Source organism: Bradysia coprophila, unplaced genomic scaffold (genome assembly GCF_014529535.1).
Source record: "Bradysia coprophila strain Holo2 unplaced genomic scaffold, BU_Bcop_v1 contig_138, whole genome shotgun sequence".
NCBI classification, from domain to species: domain Eukaryota; kingdom Metazoa; phylum Arthropoda; class Insecta; order Diptera; family Sciaridae; genus Bradysia; species Bradysia coprophila.
Genome location: NW_023503409.1, coordinates 733516 through 754905, shown reverse-complemented (window position 1 = coordinate 754905; position 21390 = coordinate 733516). Strand labels below are relative to the sequence as shown.

Genomic DNA, 21390 nt, shown 5'->3' with positions numbered 1-21390 from the left:
TTGTTTTTTACCAGAAATTTTAGTTTTCCTTCTTGTAAAAATGAGAAATGAGTAATATTGCTTTTGCGATTGTTATACAGAGATTTTGACAAAAACAATAGGAAACAGAGTTTCTCTTCTATTTTCCAAAACTATTAAACTTATCATAGAAGCAATTCCAAAGAATATTGCGATGAAAGCTATTAAGCAAACAATCTTAAAGCCTGTTGCGCTTCTATTGAGAACAATAGAAACCATAACGTTTCGGCATGTCTGGCACGAGTGTCACTCGTTATAGTCGCGCAAAAGGTTAAAACAATTATCAGTGATTACACTAGTGCAATTCTCCGTATAAAAATCGGAAAAACAATATTTTTCATTAAAATTTTCCACTTCGTAATGAAGCAAGGATTTCATGGGTACCATACACCTCTAAAATCCGGATGGCAATACTAGCCGATTGTTCGAAGAATTAGCAATTTCACCCTTAAGCTGTTTTCTTTCGCGTAAAAATGCAGTCTTTGTGATTTTGGTAGAATTTCTTTTATTTCTTGTAAATAAACTGAATAAATTAAAACTTTGAGATTACAAATAATGAAAATAGACAACGAAAAAATGTATTAATTCAAACGTATAATAAGATGACGAATAAATCGGGTAAATGGTATCGAAAATAAAAATGTTATCAAATGCAACAACACAACTTAAACCACAAACGCCACAACTATAGTTCAAGGTCGGCCAGAACTACCGGGCGGATTCCAATAGTCCCAGTGATGGTGGTGTACTGTGCGCTCGCCCCTTATTCCAATCATCATCAAAAATGCTACAACAAAGATTAATATTGCCACTCCAATGCTGATGTCTCTACGTTTCATTTCTTGCTTCCTTTCTTTCATGAGAGCATACAACTTGACGCCTCCGCGTCCAATCGCAGATCCACATGCACGCATTAACTGACCGCTTAAATCACCGATTGATGGTTCAGGAGAACGGTTACTGTGCTGACGACTGCGACGATGTTCACGCTGCTCCTCTTCCTCTGAAGTTGAATCGCGTCTACGATGATAGCGTCTCCGTTGTCTATGCATCGTTGTCGGTGAATGCGGCAAGACTTCTTCTATTTCATCTGGATAGGATCGTAATTGATAAAATGACGGAGGCGGTAACGAATATGGAGCATAATCGGACGGATATAGTGATCTTGGTGGAGGAGGTCTGGCAGGTGGTTCTGGCTCTTCAGGTTGTTCATTTGCTGGGATCGGATTTTGTTCTGTCAGCGGTACAACGTTCGACGTTTGCTGATTCGATTCTTGTACCAGCTGGCTGGATGTTTCGTGTTCCGTAGGATGTTCGTCGATTGCTGAAGTCCGAGCACGATTTATCAATTCTTCGAGAAACCCAGGTGGTAGTTTGATTCCTTTCACTATTAAATCACCCGATGTACATTCTATATCTTGTGAGGACATCGCAATGGCTTGAAGATCTGAAACGAGAATTCTTCCGGCTTGCAGGTCATGGACATTTAAATGTTCTACTTCTAGTTCGTTTATATGGAGCCTATTACCAGGCAACAAGTTCATTGTGGCACTGTGACTTTCAATATCGGCGTGATCTTCTTCTGGGATTGGTACATTTTCATTCTCATTTGCAATAGGAACAACCGTTGATTCAGTACATGACGACTTTCGACGAGGTGGGGCTTGTGGTGGAGCTTCCAATGGAATTTGGGGTACCTCATTCGTTTGTGTTTGGTTGGGTGGTTCGACTTCACGGATATTTAATTCAATATCTCGTTGGGGTGAAGAGTCTCTGAAGTCACTGTCCAGTAAATTGTATCTTTTCAGAGCCTCGTTCACAATCCTTTCGTCTTCTGTATCAACGGTATCTTCGGCAAAAAAACGATTTCGATGAGAGATGTTAGTGGTAGTGTCAACTTCATCTTCATCGACCGGTTGAACTATAAGCTGCGCATCCGTTTCGATGGTGGACAGATTGGTCTTTTTTTCAATAATAACTGCTGATGGGGTTATTGGACGACTACTGGGGGTTTTTGGTCGATCATTGGTTGATCCGCGCGATCGTTCTGATAGCGATCGTTGATTGGCCTCACGGAATTTTTGGATTCCTTTGGTTAACGAATTTTCATCAGCGATTTGACGCGCTCTTTCCATTTCAGCCTGTTGCTCTTCTTTTAAAATATCTTCCAGTGTTTTCGAGTGACGATGGAAAGACGGTTCTATAATTGGCATGTCACTGTTGATATCAAATTCTTCGCATAAATAATCATCAGGCAGTGGATCGGTCTGTGTAGAACGTTCCATTTCTTCAATCTCTTCCATATCTTGCGATGAAATACGAGAAATGTCCTCCAGTAAATTTTTGGATGTGATTTTTTCACCACCTCCGTCTTTATCAAGCTTATTACCGTCAGACTCGGACGATTTTCGATGTTTTCGTTCTCGTGGTGGTCTCGGAGGCGGCGGCAACGGTCTGTGTTTCATTTTATAATTCTGATCGGTTTTATTATCCCTGTGATCAGCACTACCTAAATGATTGATGTCTTCGATTTCCTCATACTGTGTTGCATCGGAGGTGATAGATGGAGGTCTGTTAAAAAAAAGTTGCCTTAATACAGAGTATGATGCAATTTACAGTAGACATACTTTTCTAAACTGTTCAAAGACACTCGTCTGGCGGGTCTAATTGGTCGAGTCGGGCCAATTGTACTATAATTCCTTACAGGACGCTCGGGAACTAAATCATTTTGATTTCTTCGCAAAGGCATCGTGAAGAATTGACGATCACCCAACGAACGCGTTGATCGCTTTCTACGAATTGGTGCTGGTGGACGAGGTGGTGGTTCTTTTTTCACGACAGCATAACTAAAAGTTAGATCACATCAGTTGATACTGTACACATTCAATCTTCTTTATAATTCTACTTACCCGTTAACTTCCTTCAAATCAGTCGAGAATTTGGTTTCATCAAATGCCAAAGATTCAGCGCCCCGTGATGTACGATCGTCATCGGTTAAAGGGGACGCTTTCGATCTCGAGCGTGGAGTTGGCGTTGGTGTGGTAAATGTTTCCGGTTGAACCAATGGAACGTATTCATGTTCCGTTCTAAAAACAACTGTCTGTGAAAATAAAACCGTGATACTGAGTATGATTTCAATCAATTGCCATAAATTACAATGCACTCTCACCTCCTCAGCATTTTCATTGGTCAAATAACTATTTGATATGGATCTTCCAACGAAATTATTAGCCAGCGAATCTCTTTCGACTGATTCGCGCAATAAATGTTTCCTTCGTTTTGGCGCCTTCGGTGGTGTCTGGCCCTCGTTCGGCGTATAATCGATGTCCAAGTTGGTATCTTCGTTGTATGTAATCTTTATGTCGGGCTGTTCAATTCCTTCCATATGCTTATTTTCATAGAATGAATGCTCATCATCGTCAGTATGTGGATAGTATTGTGCAGCAACTGGTACTTCATGTTCGTCGTGACTTTCTTCAGATTGTTGTTTACGAGTTTTTCTACGTGGTCTCGACGGTGGATAAGTTTGGAAGAATTGGCCATCTGGAGATATGTTTACATCCTCATCGTGATCGGCTTCATCATTATATGCCATTCCACTGTTGTCGTTGAATTCACTCGATAAACTTTTTTCAAAGTCTCTAACACGTCTGGGTTTTCTGGGTGGTACATCGTACCCGTAATCAACTCGCTCGTTGCTAATGTCGAAATCTTCGTCATAGTAGTTATCATATTGAGCCAACTGTGCCAAAGCATTGACCGGTGTGTCTAATCCCTCACGTATAGCAGCGCTAATATACTTTCCGATTTGAATGTCATCTTGTGATATTCCCTTCTTTCGTAAAAAGAATTCGTCATCGTCGATTTCTTCAATCACACCCTTACGTCGCCGATTGCTCGAACTTCCAGAAGATTGAGTTTCTTGTGTGGATAAGTGATCTGGCAAAACTTCATTCACATAATCTTCCTTTTGGCTGATATCCAAATCACCACTTTGTGCCATTAAACGATTCCTCAAATGATCTGTGTCTACCCAGCCTAGCTCTTTATTACTTTCTTCCGACACCACATCTGATTCTTGATGGACCAATGGTTTTCTTTGCCTAAATTCACCTTCTTTGGCCTGCGATATTTGATGAATTGCACGATTTTCCTTATCGTAATCGGCATACTGTTTTTGTTCTTCAGTCTGCAATATGCCTCGCTCGCCGTCTTCATCCTCGGCATCGATTGAATCCTTGAAATCAAATCGCATTCTTTTTTCGATTGAACTTTCTCGATCCAAACTGTAATGTTTGAATTTTCCGCTAGAATTTTCGTCGTCAGCATACGATGGACCACTTGCCCACTTTGACCTGATTGGTTTTTTATCTTTCTTAGAACGGGGTACAGTGGAGAATAGAATTGGTCCCGACACATTAACTCGATCACATTCTTCATCTGGTTCGGTATCTGTAAGAATATGCGATGAAAAATAGATTTTAGGCTAAAAACTTGTCACAAAACCTCTTGATATTGTCGTTCCACTAGCGCCACTACGATTATCTCGTCTCATGCGATCGAATATTCTGGGATATGTACCAAAATCAAATCGTTTCTTGGTTGGTATGGTGTCTTCAGTGGTTCGGGTAATTTTTGATTCACCCGAAATGGACTCTGAGGGCTCTGTTGTCGATTTTTTACGGTTCAATCGCAGTGAAGAGAAGCCGTCGAATTTGAAGTCAGGTTTTTTGAATTTTGGAGTAGTAAATTTGGTGAATTCCGGTCTCTTTAATTCTGGTTTACTGATTTTGGGCATCTTGATATTTTTCAATTTGTTAAATTCGGGACTACGGAACCGTTTTCGTTCTGACGTGGGACTGTCCTCTTGCTTCGGTTTTTGCATTTCTTTGAATTTGGACTTCAAACGACCAGCTTGATTACGCAGTTTTCGTTGAACATTGCGCGTTTTATCCGAAGTACTAGCCATGAAACTTTTCTTACGGTCTTCTCGTCCTGCTCAAAAATTCCTTTTATGAATTATTTGCTACAAACTAAGAAAAATTTAGCATCACTTACTTAATGGTAAATCCTCAATGGCACTGGAATCTACTTGACTTGTACATATTTCGTCATTTCGAGAGTGGTCCGTCTGAGGTGTTGGAGCAAGAATTCCTTCTTCAATGTGATCTTGCTGCAAATCTCCTTCTTCGTCAATCGCATTTGTGGCACCAAGCAATTTACGCTCATGTGATGTTATACTAGCAGCATCGGCAGAATTGTCTTCTTGGGTTTCGGTCTTCAATTCATGTGATAATTGAGGAGGTGAGTCTTGCAGAGACGAAGCACTATCGACAGGTACTGTGTCATTGGATTCGCCAATCGGCTCATACTCATGGTCACTGAAATAGAGGTTACGAAAAAAATACTTCTTTAAATTGACGGTGTTAGGTAAATGGGAAATATGTTTAAAAGCTGTTCCTTCGTCAGCGAGTAAGAATACCATTTTGTTTCATGATAGTCATGTAAAAATTATAATAAATAATAATCGTTCTGTCCAACCCATTAGAGTTATGGGCGGATCATTATTTTACTAAATGGCCTGAATTTGGTTTCTTAGTAAAATTATAATTTCGATAAGAAACAATGAGTGCTGCCTGCATACACATCAATATATATTTTTTTAATGTTTAGGTTATTGTCATAGCAAGGTATCATTATTACCGTGTATTATATGTCCTTTCGATCCAATCCATTTTCTCCCTAAACCTTCCCATAGAATTCGGAACAGACGAAATATCCTTAAAGGTAGTTTCGGATACAATTTCGGAGGGGCTATCTAACACTTCACTGCTTAAATTGACTGTAGGATTCTCTATTAATTCGGTTGCACTGGATATGAGCTCCTCTGCATTTGGTTTTTTATCAGAGATGGTCTCTTCTACGCCTTGGCCATACCGCCTACGAAGTAGAGAAGATGATGATGGATCTCTTTGCCTGATAGAAATAGGTGTAGATGCCGCTGCGTCAGTTGGTGAATCAATACTTTGACTTCGAATATATTTTCTTTGCAGAATTGATGAAGTTGACAAGTCACGTTTGGATTCTTTCAATGTGATTAAATTGTCTGGTTTTGCCGTTTGACTATTAGTTGAGACAGTAGATTGCTCCCTTAGATCTCGAGGTAGCAGTGTACCACTAATATTGTCATGACCTTCATCAACCATTTTTGTCTTATTGACATCATCGTTAGCATTTTTGTGCTTCTTATCTGGGTAATCCCGACGTGATGGTCTTTCAACCTTCACAGGCATACTTGATTGCTCTGAAGACTGTCCTGGCTCTTCAATATAAATATTTTGACCAATATGAACTAATGCTGAGCTGGTTGGTGAAAAAGGCGATTTCTGACCGTTTGCCATGCTCGGCAACATATCCTGTGATCCATTCACTACCTCATCTACATTTAAAGGTCTTTCATCAACATCTTCCTCATCATTTTCCACTCTTTTATCATTTCCATTAATTACTCCCTTTTGAATGTAGCTTGTTCCTAGAGCCATTAAATCTACTATACCAACATCGATGGTTTTAGGTTTCGATTGCTCCTTCGATTCCGATTCAGGAAATGTCATGGTTTCACGGTATAAATCAGACAGTTCAATGGAAGGTTTCATTTGGAGAGTGCTTTTGGAAAGCATAAACCGTTCCGCATTTGTTAAGGGTTGAGCTGCTGGCGCAGGTTCACGTACTGGTGTTGACTCTTTTATTTTTGGCTCTTTAGCTAGAGGTTCTTCTGTTGACGATTGTTGCTGCAGACTTCCTTGTGAATCCATTCTCCTGCGCAACAATGATGATTTTGATGGATCTTTTTGTTGAATATTGTTGATATTCTTCTCGCTAAATCGTCTGCGCAGAATGCTGGATGTAGAAGGATCCCTTTGTTGTCCAGTGTTATCCAAATTTCTTTGTGTGCTTTCACTCCTCCGTCTCAGAAGAACCGATTCCGATAGATCCTTCTGGCGAAGAACATCCATACCCTTCGGTTCATGTGAAATTTCTTGCTCCTGAAGACCTGGTCTCGATCCATTATGTTCTAAATTTGATGATGGTACGTTTTGTTGCCTATTTATCGTTGATATGTTTGTATCACCAACTTTAGACAACACAAGTGACTGAGGTCGTCCTGAATAATAATCCGTCAGGCCTACGACGCCGAACGTGAAAGCCGCTTCAGATTCGGGATCAACATTCTCCGGTTCAAGCACGGGCTGCGTTAAATCAGGTGAAATTGGACCTGAATGATAACCCTGACTGGATGACGGTCTTGAGCCAACCGGATTTATTCTCTCGGGCAGTAATGATTCACTTTGAAAAAATTGACACGCACAACGCACATCTAGGGTAGGTACCGCTACACTTCCTGCTCTAGTTGTAAAATGCTTTTGAAAGGAAGAGAGTAAAAATCAGATTCAATTACAATACATCGGGTCATTATTTAGAACCTTTTTTGGGCGAGGTATCGCCCCCATGGACGATGAACGTATCCTAGTCGACATTTTTTCTTTAATTCAATGCAAAAGATACAAAAACAACTGATACTGTCATGGCATGTTGGAAAATTTAAAATAGAAACTCGTTTCGTTCGCTGATCTATTTTTATCGATCACTTATGGGACAAAAAACGAAAATATTCTAATTATCGAATACTAATCACTTGTCCATTATAAATTTTATGATTTATTCGTTACTAAGCGTTTTAACAGTTTTTAATTGATGTACGTACGAGCACAAGAACTTCATATTATACAAAAACTAAATTTTCGCAAAATCCGGTACGTTTATTTTCATATTAGTCACATAACGGAAAAGTATTTCGTAACGCCTTTCGTTTTCCAATGTGAGTTCTTGCAGATTTTCTCGGACACTAAATAATATTTTGATTCAAACTCAATGTGTAAAAAGAGCACACTCGGAACTGAATTTCATTCTATTTTACTTAATGGTGAAAAACCAGAAGCAAAATTGTATTTTAAATCATTCGTCAGTTGTTGTGTGTAGTCTTTTTTTCATCTTCTTCGGTTTGCACGTACAAATTTCTATTAAGTGGTACGACGAAAAAAGATATTCGCAACATTTTTGCTGTGCTGGGAAAAGATTGACAAAGCGGCAATCATTTTCGCTCAAAGTTTATTTTTGTTCATGTACTCTAGTTTAGTGCATGGCATATAATATTATCTTTTGAATTGGATTAATGTTTAATTCGGATTTTATGTCTTATATATGCGTCCAACTTAATCGTAAAAGTTAAATCTGAGGTTGATAAATAATAGTATTCATCACTGTACAAAATGAGGCAGACGATACAATACTTCAAAAGTAATTCTGAACAAAGTAGAATCTAAAAGGACTCTATATCCTTTTTAGTTTATAATAAAACATTAAAGTACGAGCAGAATGTCATCGTAAAATATCTAGATAACAACACAAAAACATGTGTAATGCCTTCAAAGTTCGTCACCTTGACTCAAAAAAAGTTACACAACTCAACGGAAAAAAATCTACGTCACAACAATTCGAAATTAGCTACGTAAGACCCACGTCATCATGAGACCTGTTTTTGAAATTTCAATCTCTGTTTTAATTCGTTACATAACTATTCAAACCATACATAAAAAGGGGAAATTTCTTCAGGACATATTAGAACCCTATTAAAGCCATTTTATTTTCTGATGAAAATCGTAAAAATTTTATATTTTGCTCTTCGAGCCGATGAAGTGACGCGGAGTATAGGATCGAAAACTTTATAGAAAATTCTTTTGACATGAGAGGTCATTTTTAACATTTCATTGCAGAGTAACGACCAAAATCGATTGCTAACAGTGACTTTGGTCAGGTGAAGTTCAGAAAAAATATTTCTGGAAGTTCTGGAAAGAAAAATTTGCCCCCATGGGAAAACCAAAGATGCCGATGTAACTTAATATAATTTTGGATCACAAGGGACGATAGTAAAAAAATTCAACCGTGTGCGAAGTTTGCAGCCCGTTCGGCCTACAATCCGCGAAATTGCCTAAAATCAATCGTCCAAAACAGGTACACAAATAACCATTAAAGAGTATCTACCAATTGAAAGCATATATTAAACTTGTAGTTTGGTATATTTGAGGAGAGCTATGCACTAACCGTCACAAAAGGACATTTTCCAAACAAATTTTTTTCGGTTCATGCATGTCTCTCCTCATTTCAAAAGGAATAGACACACAATGTTTCAATTTCTATAAAGTGGATGATGATGATCAAATCAAATGTATTGCTTAGAATTGGGGAATGTAATTCTAAGCAATACATTTAACCGACAATTCTAATGACCAATGATATTTTGCAGCAACTGAGTTCTTGTTATTCTTGGATTTTTTTTTCATAATATTTATCTCGAAATAACGGCACTGAATCTGAAGTTATTGCACTGTTTATGTTTCTTTTTTTTACAATTTTTGTTGATCGTTTGACTCAAATGAACATTTTATAGTTCATTAATAGTTTCTTTTAAGTTTGTTTTCCATAATGACGTAACATGTAGTACGGATGATCAAAAAGTCAATCGAATATTTAATTCAAGGTGAAAGGCAATTATCAATGCTGTTAATTGTTGCCTAGGTAGGTAGTTATGTTTATCATGTTCGATAGTCTTAATCGATGTAAATATTAAAATTGGATCGTTTGCCAAATGTATAAATACTCGAATTTTTAATTCAAACAACAATTTCAATTCACCGGCTACCGGTATAATTTGCTGATAATGGTATAGCATACGTAAAGTAAATAGACTAAATTTGGGGCTCTTTTTGGAACTTAATGAGGAAATTATGGAATTCTTAAGAAAAGACTCTGGGTGGAATTTAAAGTTAAATTTAAATTCGAAACTCACCTCATTTTTGACCACTTGCTGTTTATTTTTACATGTTCCGGTAGATCTACGTCCTCTCGATGTGGTTCGTCCGAATTCTCTTCGGTAGACATCGAAAATGTAACCTTCTTGTCAGAGCATGGTGAGGCTTCTCTTTTCAACAAAGATTTCAGCTCAGGTTCTTTAGTCTCGTCCGACTTTTCACTGACTTTCAGATCCTGAATCGCCTGCTCGCTGTCTTCCTGGGAGTCTGGAACTATCTTTTTCTCTTTTCCATCTGAAGTTGATTCTATTGATGAACTGGGTGGCTTTTGATCTTGATCTGTTTCCGGTTCGATCGATGATTCGGGAGCATTTGTAGAGATGATTTCGTCGTCAGATTTATTGGCTTTATCTTCCTCTTTTCGAAGCGAAAGATGTGATATAAATTCATCCACCAATGGATCATTTTCTTGTGAGTCATTCTGTGGCGGTTCAATTTCTTCGTAGACATGTTCCTTCTGTTTTCTGGGCGACTTTAGAGGCGGAGTATTTTTCACTTCTGATTCTAAAATTTCTGTAGCTGTTGGTTCAATGGATTCGACATCTGTCTTGTCGTCGTTGGCCGTATCTTGGCTCAACGGCAATTCTATAATTTCATCCGGAGAAACTATCGTTGACCGTTCATCTTCGCGATTGCGCCTAATTTCACTTGGTGATTCGTCCAAATCAATTATTTCAAGAACATCATCACTGTCTTGTTTGACAACGTACGAAGCAATTTCTTTGCGATCAGCTTTGGGCGATTCTTTCAGTTTCAATATTTGATGAGGCTCACTCAGATCGATTCGTTCGTCGTCGCGCAACGAATGTTTCTTAGTGGTTCTGTATTGTTTGGCCTTGTGAAGTTGTTTATCGGCCATTGTTTTGAGTTTCTCCACAAATGGATGGCAACAAGCACTATTTGTCGGAGAATTTAATTGATGAGTGGATGGTGATTGGTTAGCTTTTTGAATATCCAATTTTTTACTGGGCAACGCACGTTTTAAAAAGTTGGGTAAAGATCTTTGTTTTTTAGTTTCAGCAGATTTTTCTGGTTCATGACCAAAATTTGGTACTGACTCGAATTGCAATTTCTCTTCAAAATCGGTTTCCTCTTCCACCCGATTCAACTCAACTTCTTCGAGATCCTTTGACTCTTCGGATTTTAATTCCTCATGTTCCTTTTGTTGGTCTTCCTCCTGAGAATCTTTATTCAATACAATTACCGTAGGCTCATGCGGCTCAAGATAAGTCCAAGGATATCCACCCTGTAAGCAGAAAATTTATTAGCCAAATCATATCAAATTGAAGTCCAAAAACATTTTACTTCTTCAAATCGAACCTTTTGTTTGTCCCTACGTACGTCCTCCCAACGATATGTTACTAATGGCACTGGCGGTGGACTCACTTCACGTGTGAGACTTCCAGTGTCGTCATGATATGAAGTTGAAGGTTTACTATCACTTTTCAAATCACTTGAACTGACCAATACATCATCACAATTTTTATCTTCTTTACAGATATTGTCCACTTCATCTATAGGCTCAGTTCGACTTGGTCTTTCATCAGGCCGTGCATCGTCAACAGTTTGCAAGTTAAAATTCAAAATTTCAATTCCATCATATCGATCACTATCACACGATTTTTCTGAATGAACTATCTGATTGGTATCTTTATTCACTTCGTCTGTCACTTCACTTTGGCTTTGGGTTAATTGATTGGATTCCCCAACGTCTATAACGTCTGTAACATTGTCGATGTTCAAGTCATGTGCATGTTCGTTTTCGTTAGCATCGTTATCGGCTGCCCGTGTCACCACCGGTTCAATGAGATTTCGATTTAATTCCTCTAAAATTGTTGTTGGTTCCGTCTCTTCAGCACCCGGCAACGACACTGAAATTTTCAATGAAATAATTTTTAAATTTGATCTAGCAAAAATATCGCGGAACAAAAAAAAAACTGACGAAACTTATTGAAAAATATTTTTTTTGAAACAATATGAACACCACGAATGAAAAATCTAAACCAGACAGTTATGAGAGGGAATGAAGAAAACCCATACGAAATTAGCAAAAATATACGTCTGAACGTGCGAGTATATAATATATGCAGAAACGAGTTATATGTTATCTGAAAATGTTGGTTGTGTAGCGAAAGATCTGTAATCGTTAGATAGTGCGGATTCTATTTCGATTAGTTTTTGGTCTGTTACATTTTATTGCTTCCGCCACATTAAACCGGCTTAGACAATTTTCATAACCAAATTTTTGATCATTACCGTGTAACAGCATCGTATGACAATATTTAATACGATCACAAAATCATTTAATCATTATTTAACTCAACTAATTGTACAACTGAAGCTTTTCATATATTTTACAGAGCTTTGATGAAAGCTCTTGTAAATTTCACTTCTTTACTTCTTACCTCGAACTAAAGAGCTATGTTGCTGGTGCTACATGGAATTTTTGTATCAGAATTTTTGAAACTGAAAAATAATCTCATTTTTTGAGCTTTTGCCAATCACCAGTTCATTCTAAGCTTATACGTATGTTTTACGCAATTCTCACGAGATTATGATAGCGATCATTCAACAAAATAAAAGATAATTTCTGGGTGGTGTTATATTGTATAGCAAGTTGGGTGTGGGTGTGTATCCTATTGAAGTAATAGATTTTGTATCAAATACTAAAATTTCTTTGATCAATTTCGCGATAAGACACAGTTTTTAAAGTGATAAAGGTGAGCCGGATTTGGATACAGCAATCTGTTTTAGTAACATATGAGAATAACTCTGAATAATTTGACACTCTACCCTTTAATTGTTGTCAATATAAATGCCACTAACCACCGTACTAATATTCAAAAGGAAAATGGTGCAAATTATTTATAGAAACTTGTGAAAATACGCTGAAGTCGGTACATAAAAATAAAAGTTAAATAAAAAAAATTCGAATACTTAAAACGAAACGAATTCACAAACAGAAAAATCTGAAAACATTTTCGCACACACCATAAATTTTCGCACATAAAGATACAGCTCGGAACTGTTTAGGAAATTATAAGTAAAGTTTATAACGTATAACTAAACAGATGATGTGATATGAAGTTCGAAACATACAAACAAATATACAATAACGACGAGATTTAAAATAGAACTCGGATCTGCTGTGATCCACGCACATATATAATTTTCAATGAAACACATTTGTGGAGGATGTTTATTTTCATTTTTGGACAATAAAAAAAAAATTGAGTGAAAATACAAAATTATAAGATGAAAGCAAATAGAGTCTGAAGGAAAGGTTCAACAGGTTGTGCTTTGATGAATTAATGCAAAGTGAGAGAATTGAAACTCTTATAATAATTTTGCATTGACATAGGTTGCGGTGTTGACATTATTTTCGGAAAATCTCAATATAGAAACGTCTTTAAAAATGTATTTTAGGTTGCGGTTGGTGCATTGGCAAAATTTTAGCGGTTGACTGAAAGACTTTCCGTTTGTCGCGCTCTAAATTTAGCACAGGATTTACATAATGATTTAGCTATTTTGTTGACTTGGCTGTGAAAAAACATGGAGATTTACATGATCGTTTCAAAGTTCTGGAATTTAAGAGCAATTAAATTTATTTGTTGGTTTTGCAGGCATTTAAATCAATAGGATACGATACATGTATTTATATCCGTCCGATACGAAAATACATTATATTTTACAACTCTCAAATGCCGTACCCAAGTATATTTTTATCAGTTTCGTTTTTTTTTTATTTCAAAATAATTAACATAACGACCGTCAAGTATCGATGTGTATGGAGGAATGGATATATGTATGGAATCACATGCATTGAATTTAGTTTCAGTTCGGCTTGAATAGTTGGGTGTATGTGTACCGAAAATTTTTCCTTAATTGAACTCAGTGTAATCGGCGGTAAATGCAAATTATACCTTATTGTGTCTTCACACAAATGTAACAAAGCATGCACAAAGCATGATGTGTTACACGTATTGTAATGAGATTTTTTCAGCACACGACCCAATTTTCCTTACTCGCTCCGCTCGTAAGGAAAACTTGGGTCTAGTGCTGAAAAAATCAACATTACAATACTTGTAACACAACATACTATTTCATATACTTGCACGTATTGACTAATCAATACATACAATTAGTAATTTTCAATGACTAAAATTTCGTTTGTGTTTTCGTGATCGTGTAATTCGACTCTAGTTGAGGTGATAATTGTCTCAGTACTATATTTATTCAAGTCACTTCTTTCACTGAAAGTGTACCATACTCAAAAATAGGTTGAGAAAAGAATGAAAAATCTGTGTGAGCAAGGAGTATTTTAGTAACTGCTTGGCAGTTCGTTAAAAACTTTTGTTTATCATAATTTTTCGAAATGCAACACTGAATCAATTCATCGACAACAATGCTAACTACCAGCTAACCAATTTAATATCACCCAAGGTGCCACCTTATTCACATTTGAAAATATCTGTTGTGCTATAATATTTGAAAACGTGAACGTAATGAATGAACTATGAATATATCGCATCTATTGCATAATTCTCACAAAGGTAAATAAAACTCAATTACCATAGTTTGCCATAACACTCAAGAAGAGGTAGATCATTTTTACAACATCTTAATGTGTAAATAAGCAACTCTCGTCATTCCGAAAAAAATGTATGTGATAATGCACAACACGATATACTAAGTACGGCCGATTTTGTAATTCATTTCAATAGCCGAAATGGGGTTAACGATGATAACGATTATCTTAAACATTTTATTAAGAAAAAAAAATCACTTGAGAAAATGAAACTTGAAAAATCTCTAAATAAATTTTCACTTGATTATCATAACTCCGTAGCAAAAAAAAAAACCTTTCAAAGCCACATAAATTTTCAAAATAGTATACACCGAGAGCACCATATGACTTAATTGACAAACAAAAAATTTCTAAAATAAAATTTTATATTGCAAAATGATTGTCTGTTTTTTACGCAATTGGTATAGAACTTGAAAAGTATATAGAATATGAACAAATAGATATACGTATGTATCATTCTATTGTGGATTATATACCTTTTCATTGAGCACAGAGAGGTCTATTTAATGTAGTTACGTATAAGAACATTATTATAAAAATGCAAACACATAAATAATTTGTTGTTTCTCATTTTTCGTGTGTATCTTCGTTCTTATTGGCGCTTATTTATGAATGACGTACTATGAATAGCACATATTTGCTAAAATATTGTGTAACATCGATCGTGAATTGATGATTATTTAACTCTCTTGATCTTTCTTCAGTTTATTGATAATAATATTTGCATTTTACTATATATACTCCTCCAAAATAATTTAAACGAAGAAATTTTGCATACAAATTTGCTTACTTCACACATTCAGCCGATTAATGAACGAAGCGAAACTGATTGTCATATAGATTCAGGAATATAATACAGTAGAATCGACTAAAAAGATTTTTTTTTAAAGAAATGTTATACCTATGTTCAACGTAGGAATACACTTAAACTTTGACTGATAAGGCACACTCATTTTGCCAATTAAACAGGAAAAATATAAAACGAATTGCTATTTCAGTAATTAGACGACTAAGGCGTATTAGGCATGCTGATAGAGATGGCTGAAGTTTTAAGAATTCTTAAGATATGATAATTATGCAATCGCATAAAAAACCAACAAAGGTTTCTAAGGTGGAATGTATGTCCATGTACCGGCAGAGTAAAGTAAACCAGGCAGGAGCGGTTAATTTTTGAAATGTCAAATAAGTGACCTAATGCCACGGGATGGACATTCTATGAACAGCAGCATTTAAAAAATTAAGAATAGCATGAATTTTAGGTGTTAGGACCGTGCCTAATGCACTGTATGAAAATGAACTCGGATAAACACTGACGTAAATTGAAAATTTTATTTGCAAAAAATAAGGCTACTAGATAGTTCAGGTCCCTACTCAAGCGATCCTGCCTGGTGCACTTTACTCTGCCGTGATATTTAAGAAACCGGGTAGAGGTTCCTATCTCTAATATAATATTTTGCGGACTTGTATACATCAGGCTTAAGAACTAATTGGAATAGATTGAGAGAAAACGAATTCTTGTACAATTATCTCTATTGATGAAATTACAGATTTGTTGTGCAGCCGATATACCTAAATTGTAGCCTACATTTGCGCATTTCGTATATTATTTTCGGTGATATCTTTTCATCAGAATCCTTTTTGACAAATGTAAGACGACAATAGGTTTGTTTCAAGGTCATCAGAATTGTCAAATTACTGTCAAAATTCATCCATAGAGACAAAACCTCATCAATATTTACATGAAAGCCGATCTCTGTGGATGAAATCGTGTACGTTCGACCAGTGAAAATTCGTGTTGACAGTTACTTGAAACAAGCCTATAATGACCACGAATGTATTGGCTATTTCAATAAAAATAGATTTGTTTGTGACAATTTGACTGACACCAGTCCTGAGAAAAGTCAGTTTACCTAGATTATCATAAACTGTTGACCTCGGGATTCAGTGACGGCTAGCGTCAACAAATGTAGGCTTTTAGCAAGAAATAAATACAATTCTGATCGCATTACCAATTACAGTACCTAAATTCACGTTCAATTAGTCTGTATAATAAAATGACGTTTTCAAATGAAGAAAAGAACTGCTTTTCTTCAAGTCTTGAATCATTTATTTCGTATTAAAAATGAAATTATTTGTGTTAAATATTCGTCATGCAGCCAATTTTAGACTTTAATAAGTGACTTCGCAACATTCTCTCACGTAATAATTTTAACCAAAGTTTTTATATTTAAAACACCCGCGCTCAACTGAAACTTTTCTCTGTAAACCCATTTTTATAGCAGCCAGTGTATACCTTTTCGTTTTCTCTTCTGTCAAAGAGTCGAAAACGTCTGTCGTCATTTAGTTCTTTGTTGATGGTATATTTTGCAACTTTAATAAGTTAATTAAAAATTTGTTTTTTTTTTCGTCGTACAATTAATTTGCCATTGATGCGTCTTTTCATTATTTGAATTTAATGTTAAACGACAATGTGTGGCTAAAATGTGAGTGTTCATACTGTCGATTGGTTTGTGTGTGCTTTTTTAACTCTCTACAAAACGTGGCTTGAATTCGTAATGTACACTTTTTCCATAAGCGACAACAACAAAATGAACATTCCATAAATAAATGGAAATGTTTATCTTGTCCCAGGCATAGTTTCTATTGCTAAATGGTTAAATACCAGTGTCAGATTTGTTGTGGAATATGGTTGGCTTGAATATATACTAAGCAAATAAATGAACTGTAATAAGCTTGAACAGACTTGAAAATATTGTGAAGGTTATTTTTAAGATAAAACAAAATTTCTGAATTACGCACAGTGTTTCTTGTAGTGAAAACGAAAACATTTTAAGGTGTTGCCTCCACTCAATTGGATAGCTAAATCAAATTGAAACTTGAAAAAAGTTTGGCAATCCGAATTTCACTCAAAATATACATTTACATCATGTGTATGTTATGATCGCATATATTATAAATACGAATGAAAACATTCAACACAACGATATATTCGTTCAAGATTAATAGCTTTCCAGTCCTGTTATCCAACGGCTATAATACATTAGCTATGCACTAGTTCATGTTTGATCAAACGTAAGATTCTCTCAAATACTCCTACTCGACGATCGTTTAATAGTGTTTAAGAATGTGTAGTTTTGAGCAAACACTATAAGAACAATGGAAATTTGCATAGCATGGTCATTTTCAAGATGAGAATTTTAACTAATTCCGCACTTGACGAATTGACGCATACTCACGTTGCGTTTTGACACCGTAATCATAATTTCACATGAGTTAATCTCGTCAGTGTTTATTATCACAAGTTTGTTTTCCTTAAATGTGCAAAATGCTTTTGTTTTAATAACAAAAATGTTTCATAAACGAACAAAGCTCGTCGATAAAGAACAATTAATTCGCAGGCAATTCTGTATAATACAACAAGTAATCGGGAAGTAAACGGCATGTGATGTTTAACAGCCCATTACCAAAACCTGTTATTGTGATCAGACGACTAATAAAACGTAATATGCTTGAATCTACAATTCTTAGAAGATTTCGTCTATCTTAGGTGATCCACCTTTTAATTGATGGGACCTAAAATTCAGTTCCAATAGGCGACGTAAACGAAACTGATGTAAAAAGTAAATTAGGCGTTAGCAAGGGGGAAAACTACTTCGAAAAACGCTATACGATGACTTTATGACTTTGTATGAAGCTGAGAGTCAAGCTTCAAGCTCGGATGTTTTTAGGTCATTGGAATTGCAAACTAATTTTCCTAGTGATGAACATTAGCTTTTTAATCATGGGAGAGGTGGCGTTGTAACTTCTCTTGTACATCCAGACGGAAGTAAGGCTTATGATTACAGAAACACCCATTTCAATAATTTACACATGAAAATACGTGCGTCGTCACACTATCATTTTCAGTAACCGTACATTGCACTATATCATATCAATAAAATATGAGCAATCGTTTTACTATTGAACTAACAACGAGCAGATAATAAAGATAATATTTTTTCGTTTGGTGTCTATTTGCAATCGTAAAAAAAATCGTACAAAAGCAGTTTGTCCATCCATTTACGTAAAATACGTTTGGCATATTATCTGATTTTATCAGCACTGTATCTGATTCACTAAATACATAAAAGGAAAAGGGGATTTTGTTTGTTTGCGATCTTCATAATCAATCGAAAAAAGTAACCAAGTAACTGCAACACCATCAAACTAAAATTATTGTGAGCGAACGAATTAGTCAATTAAATATGCGACACAAGCTCTAATTGTTCCAGACACTCTTTCGATTAATTTTTATTCAAAATGTTGACTTTACAAATATTTTTTTAAATCTTCCAATGTATGTGTACCTCTCACATGTATGTCGTTTAAATAGCATTATGACGGAAGAAAATTATTTTCGGTTACAGAAAAATGGCTGCTTCACCTCAAGCTCTCGACACCGTATCATTATATTCAACCGCTAGTGCAGTATCAAGCTGCCCCGATCGTCATGGATTTTATGGAGGCTTTCAATTTTCTGATAAACCGAAAGAGCCCTTGTCTCGTGCGCAGGTAATTGCTCGAGAAAAGAAATGGTTGTACATGATCGACAACTGGCAAGAGTATATGTCGAAAAACTATAAAAAGATACGAGAACGATGTCGCAAAGGTATTCCACAATCTGTACGGCCTAAAGCATGGTTCTACCTATGCGGAGCATATCTACTACACAAGGACAATCCGAATCGATACCAAGAACTGTTGAAAAGTCCTGGCAATCCACAAATAATGGAAGAGATACGCAAGGATCAACATCGACAGTTTCCAATGCACGAAATGTTTTTAGACGAAGAAAAGCCGGGTCAAAAGGAACTATTTAATGTTCTTAAAGCATATTCAATACTGAATCCAAAGGTTAGTATCGAATTGAAACGTGTCTAGAGAATATGAAATTAGACTGAAGATTTTTTGTGTCAACAGGTGGGCTATTGTCAGGCTCAGGCACCAATAGCTGCTTTTCTGCTAATGCATATGCCTGCTGAGCAGGCATTTTGGTGCTTTGTTGCGGTTTGTGATAGGTAAGACGGAAAACTGAAAGAAACTTTCCACGAAAAGGTTAAACCGATTTTGACTTATACAGATATTTAATGGACTACTACACACCTGGAATGGAGATGCTACAACGGGATGCTGCAATGTTAAACGCTTTACTGAAGAAAACATCACCCTCAGTATACCGACACTTACAGAAACGAAAAGTCGAGCCCCTGTTATATATGACAGATTGGTTCTTATGTGCAATGACTCGAACGTTACCGTGGGACACCCTATTGCGTGTATGGGATTGTTTCTTGTGTGAAGGCATTCGAATATTGTTCAAAGTGGCACTGGTCATACTCGGCGCTACTTTGGCTCAACAAAAAGTACGACGGGCATGCAGTGGCCTGTGTGAAACACTCGAAGTATTACGATCACCGTCTCCGAAAATACTTGAAGAAGAATTCATTATGCATCACATCGTTCGGTTAAATTTAACCGTGGACGATTTCAAGGTGGAACATGAGCGTCAGGCGCTCGCATATCGAAAAGCAAAAAGCTTAAAGGATGTGAAACATTTATCGTGAATTTCAATTTAAATTATTTAACATTTCTATTGTATTATGGCTGCAAGGCAGCTGAAACTTTATTATCGAATTCCATTCTAGTTTAGAATTTTGCACCGATGATCGTGAGTGGCAAAGTGGTTGATGTTTTCATTCGTAAATATCATTTTGTAAATTTTCAAGTTTTGTCTTGAATTGCAATAAAATTTCTATCTATCTTTCGTAGCAAGTACCTACATAACTTTGTATCTGAGCAGAAATATTTTCAATAAAAAACAAAACCTACATCGTCAAGGGTTTCATTTATAGAGAATCAAGTAGTTCCTGATTAATGGCATTCTTTTATCGATTTTCTGTGGTGGTGTTTTGACTTAATCGTTCAACGATAGGAGATAGGACTAAAAACGATATCTCAGAATTTTTGAGACATTCCTAATCCTAATCTTTAGAATGAGTTTGAGGTATTTATTCCAAATTAATTATTTCCAAATTGTTTCCGCCTAGACCAACACAGGAAGCGAGGCTGCTGAACCGGCTGACGATTTATTTTCATACCAGAACCGGAGACTGACAAGGGTTTTGAGAAAAAATATAAATCCTACCACAGTCGTGACAAACGGAAGAAAAACATTTTTACTTTGTGCTCTATTGGACATATCTACACCAATAATGCGAAATGCAATGCCCACAATATGCTTTCTCTAAAAAAAGAATCTTTCAATAGAAACAGCATATATTATGGTGCATAGGTTCACTGCACTTCTATTATAAATTTGGCAACGTTCAATAATGATACTCACACAAAACCATAACATCTATAAACATACTGCTGATCCGGTATAATGTATCAAAAATTAAAGCTTTCACTGTTATCTTAATAGTCTGTCGTAATGAAACGTTTCTTTAATCACATACTACCATTAAATTGAATTTTTAGAATGAATCAAGAAAAATGTTACGTGCGATATAATCTCTTATCAACGAAAAATTTCATTCATAATTTTGCAGAGCTTTAAAAGCTCATGCGCTGAATTTTAACCGAATAAATTTTATCCGACGATGATACATACTGCACAATTTTTGTTTGTTCCTAAATGCAGATAAATTTCGACTATTGTTAACAGGGAGAGAATTATAAAAACAGACATTTTTAATCATTCATGCTACGTATTTCAGACGCGATATCAACATTACTAAAATTGTAGGTTTTTATGATTCTCTAACAGTAGTCTTTAATAAAACGTAAATTATCGTATCGTTTGATCAGTTAAAA

The 21390-nt window shown here is 36.0% G+C and overlaps 2 protein-coding genes across 7 annotated transcripts in view; one reads left to right on the top strand and one right to left on the bottom strand.

Moving 5' to 3' along the window:
- Positions 1 to 499: 499 nt before the first annotated feature.
- The window catches only part of LOC119073249, a 23667-nt gene continuing 2776 nt past the window's right edge, over positions 500 to 21390 (bottom strand). The window contains exons 1-9 of one of the 5 annotated variants that reach the window (XM_037178599.1): positions 20918 to 20942; positions 11253 to 11818; positions 9926 to 11193; positions 5077 to 5399; positions 4525 to 5013; positions 3188 to 4470; positions 2928 to 3118; positions 2646 to 2864; positions 500 to 2589 (exon numbers count right to left, since the gene is read on the bottom strand). In XM_037178599.1, coding sequence (XP_037034494.1) covers positions 711 to 2589; positions 2646 to 2864; positions 2928 to 3118; positions 3188 to 4470; positions 4525 to 5013; positions 5077 to 5399; positions 9926 to 11193; positions 11253 to 11818; positions 20918 to 20942 — 6243 coding nt within the window. In that variant the 3' untranslated portion in view covers positions 500 to 710. Of the gene's footprint in view, positions 2590 to 2645; positions 2865 to 2927; positions 3119 to 3187; positions 4471 to 4524; positions 5014 to 5076; positions 5400 to 5721; positions 7440 to 7502; positions 7967 to 9925; positions 11194 to 11252; positions 11819 to 14519; positions 14775 to 20917; positions 20943 to 21390 lie in introns of those variants that run through there. The other 4 variants (XM_037178597.1, XM_037178600.1, XM_037178598.1 and 1 more) reach the window with 4 other exon arrangements.
- LOC119073278 (TBC1 domain family member whacked) lies at positions 16834 to 20406 on the top strand. 2 transcript variants are annotated; one of them, XM_037178660.1, is made up of 4 exons: positions 16834 to 17018; positions 18942 to 19428; positions 19495 to 19592; positions 19655 to 20406. In XM_037178660.1, the coding sequence occupies exons 2-4, from the start codon at positions 18946 to 18948 to the stop codon at positions 20136 to 20138; spliced, it is 1065 nt and encodes a 354-aa protein (XP_037034555.1). In that variant the 5' UTR covers positions 16834 to 17018; positions 18942 to 18945; the 3' UTR covers positions 20139 to 20406. The 2 variants fall into 2 exon arrangements, with proteins under 2 accessions (XP_037034555.1, XP_037034556.1); XM_037178661.1 differs by lacking the exon at positions 16834 to 17018 and adding an exon at positions 17116 to 17295.

Excerpts from the sequence above, each read along its gene's own strand:
- LOC119073278 (XM_037178660.1), top strand. The coding sequence starts at position 18,946 with ATGGCTGCTTCACCTCAAGCTCTCGACACCGTATCATTATATTCAACC. Across the intron at positions 19,429-19,494 it reads ATTCAATACTGAATCCAAAG|GTGGGCTATTGTCAGGCTCA; the intron begins GTTAGTATCGAA and ends TTGTGTCAACAG. Across the intron at positions 19,593-19,654 it reads TTTGTTGCGGTTTGTGATAG|ATATTTAATGGACTACTACA; the intron begins GTAAGACGGAAA and ends TGACTTATACAG.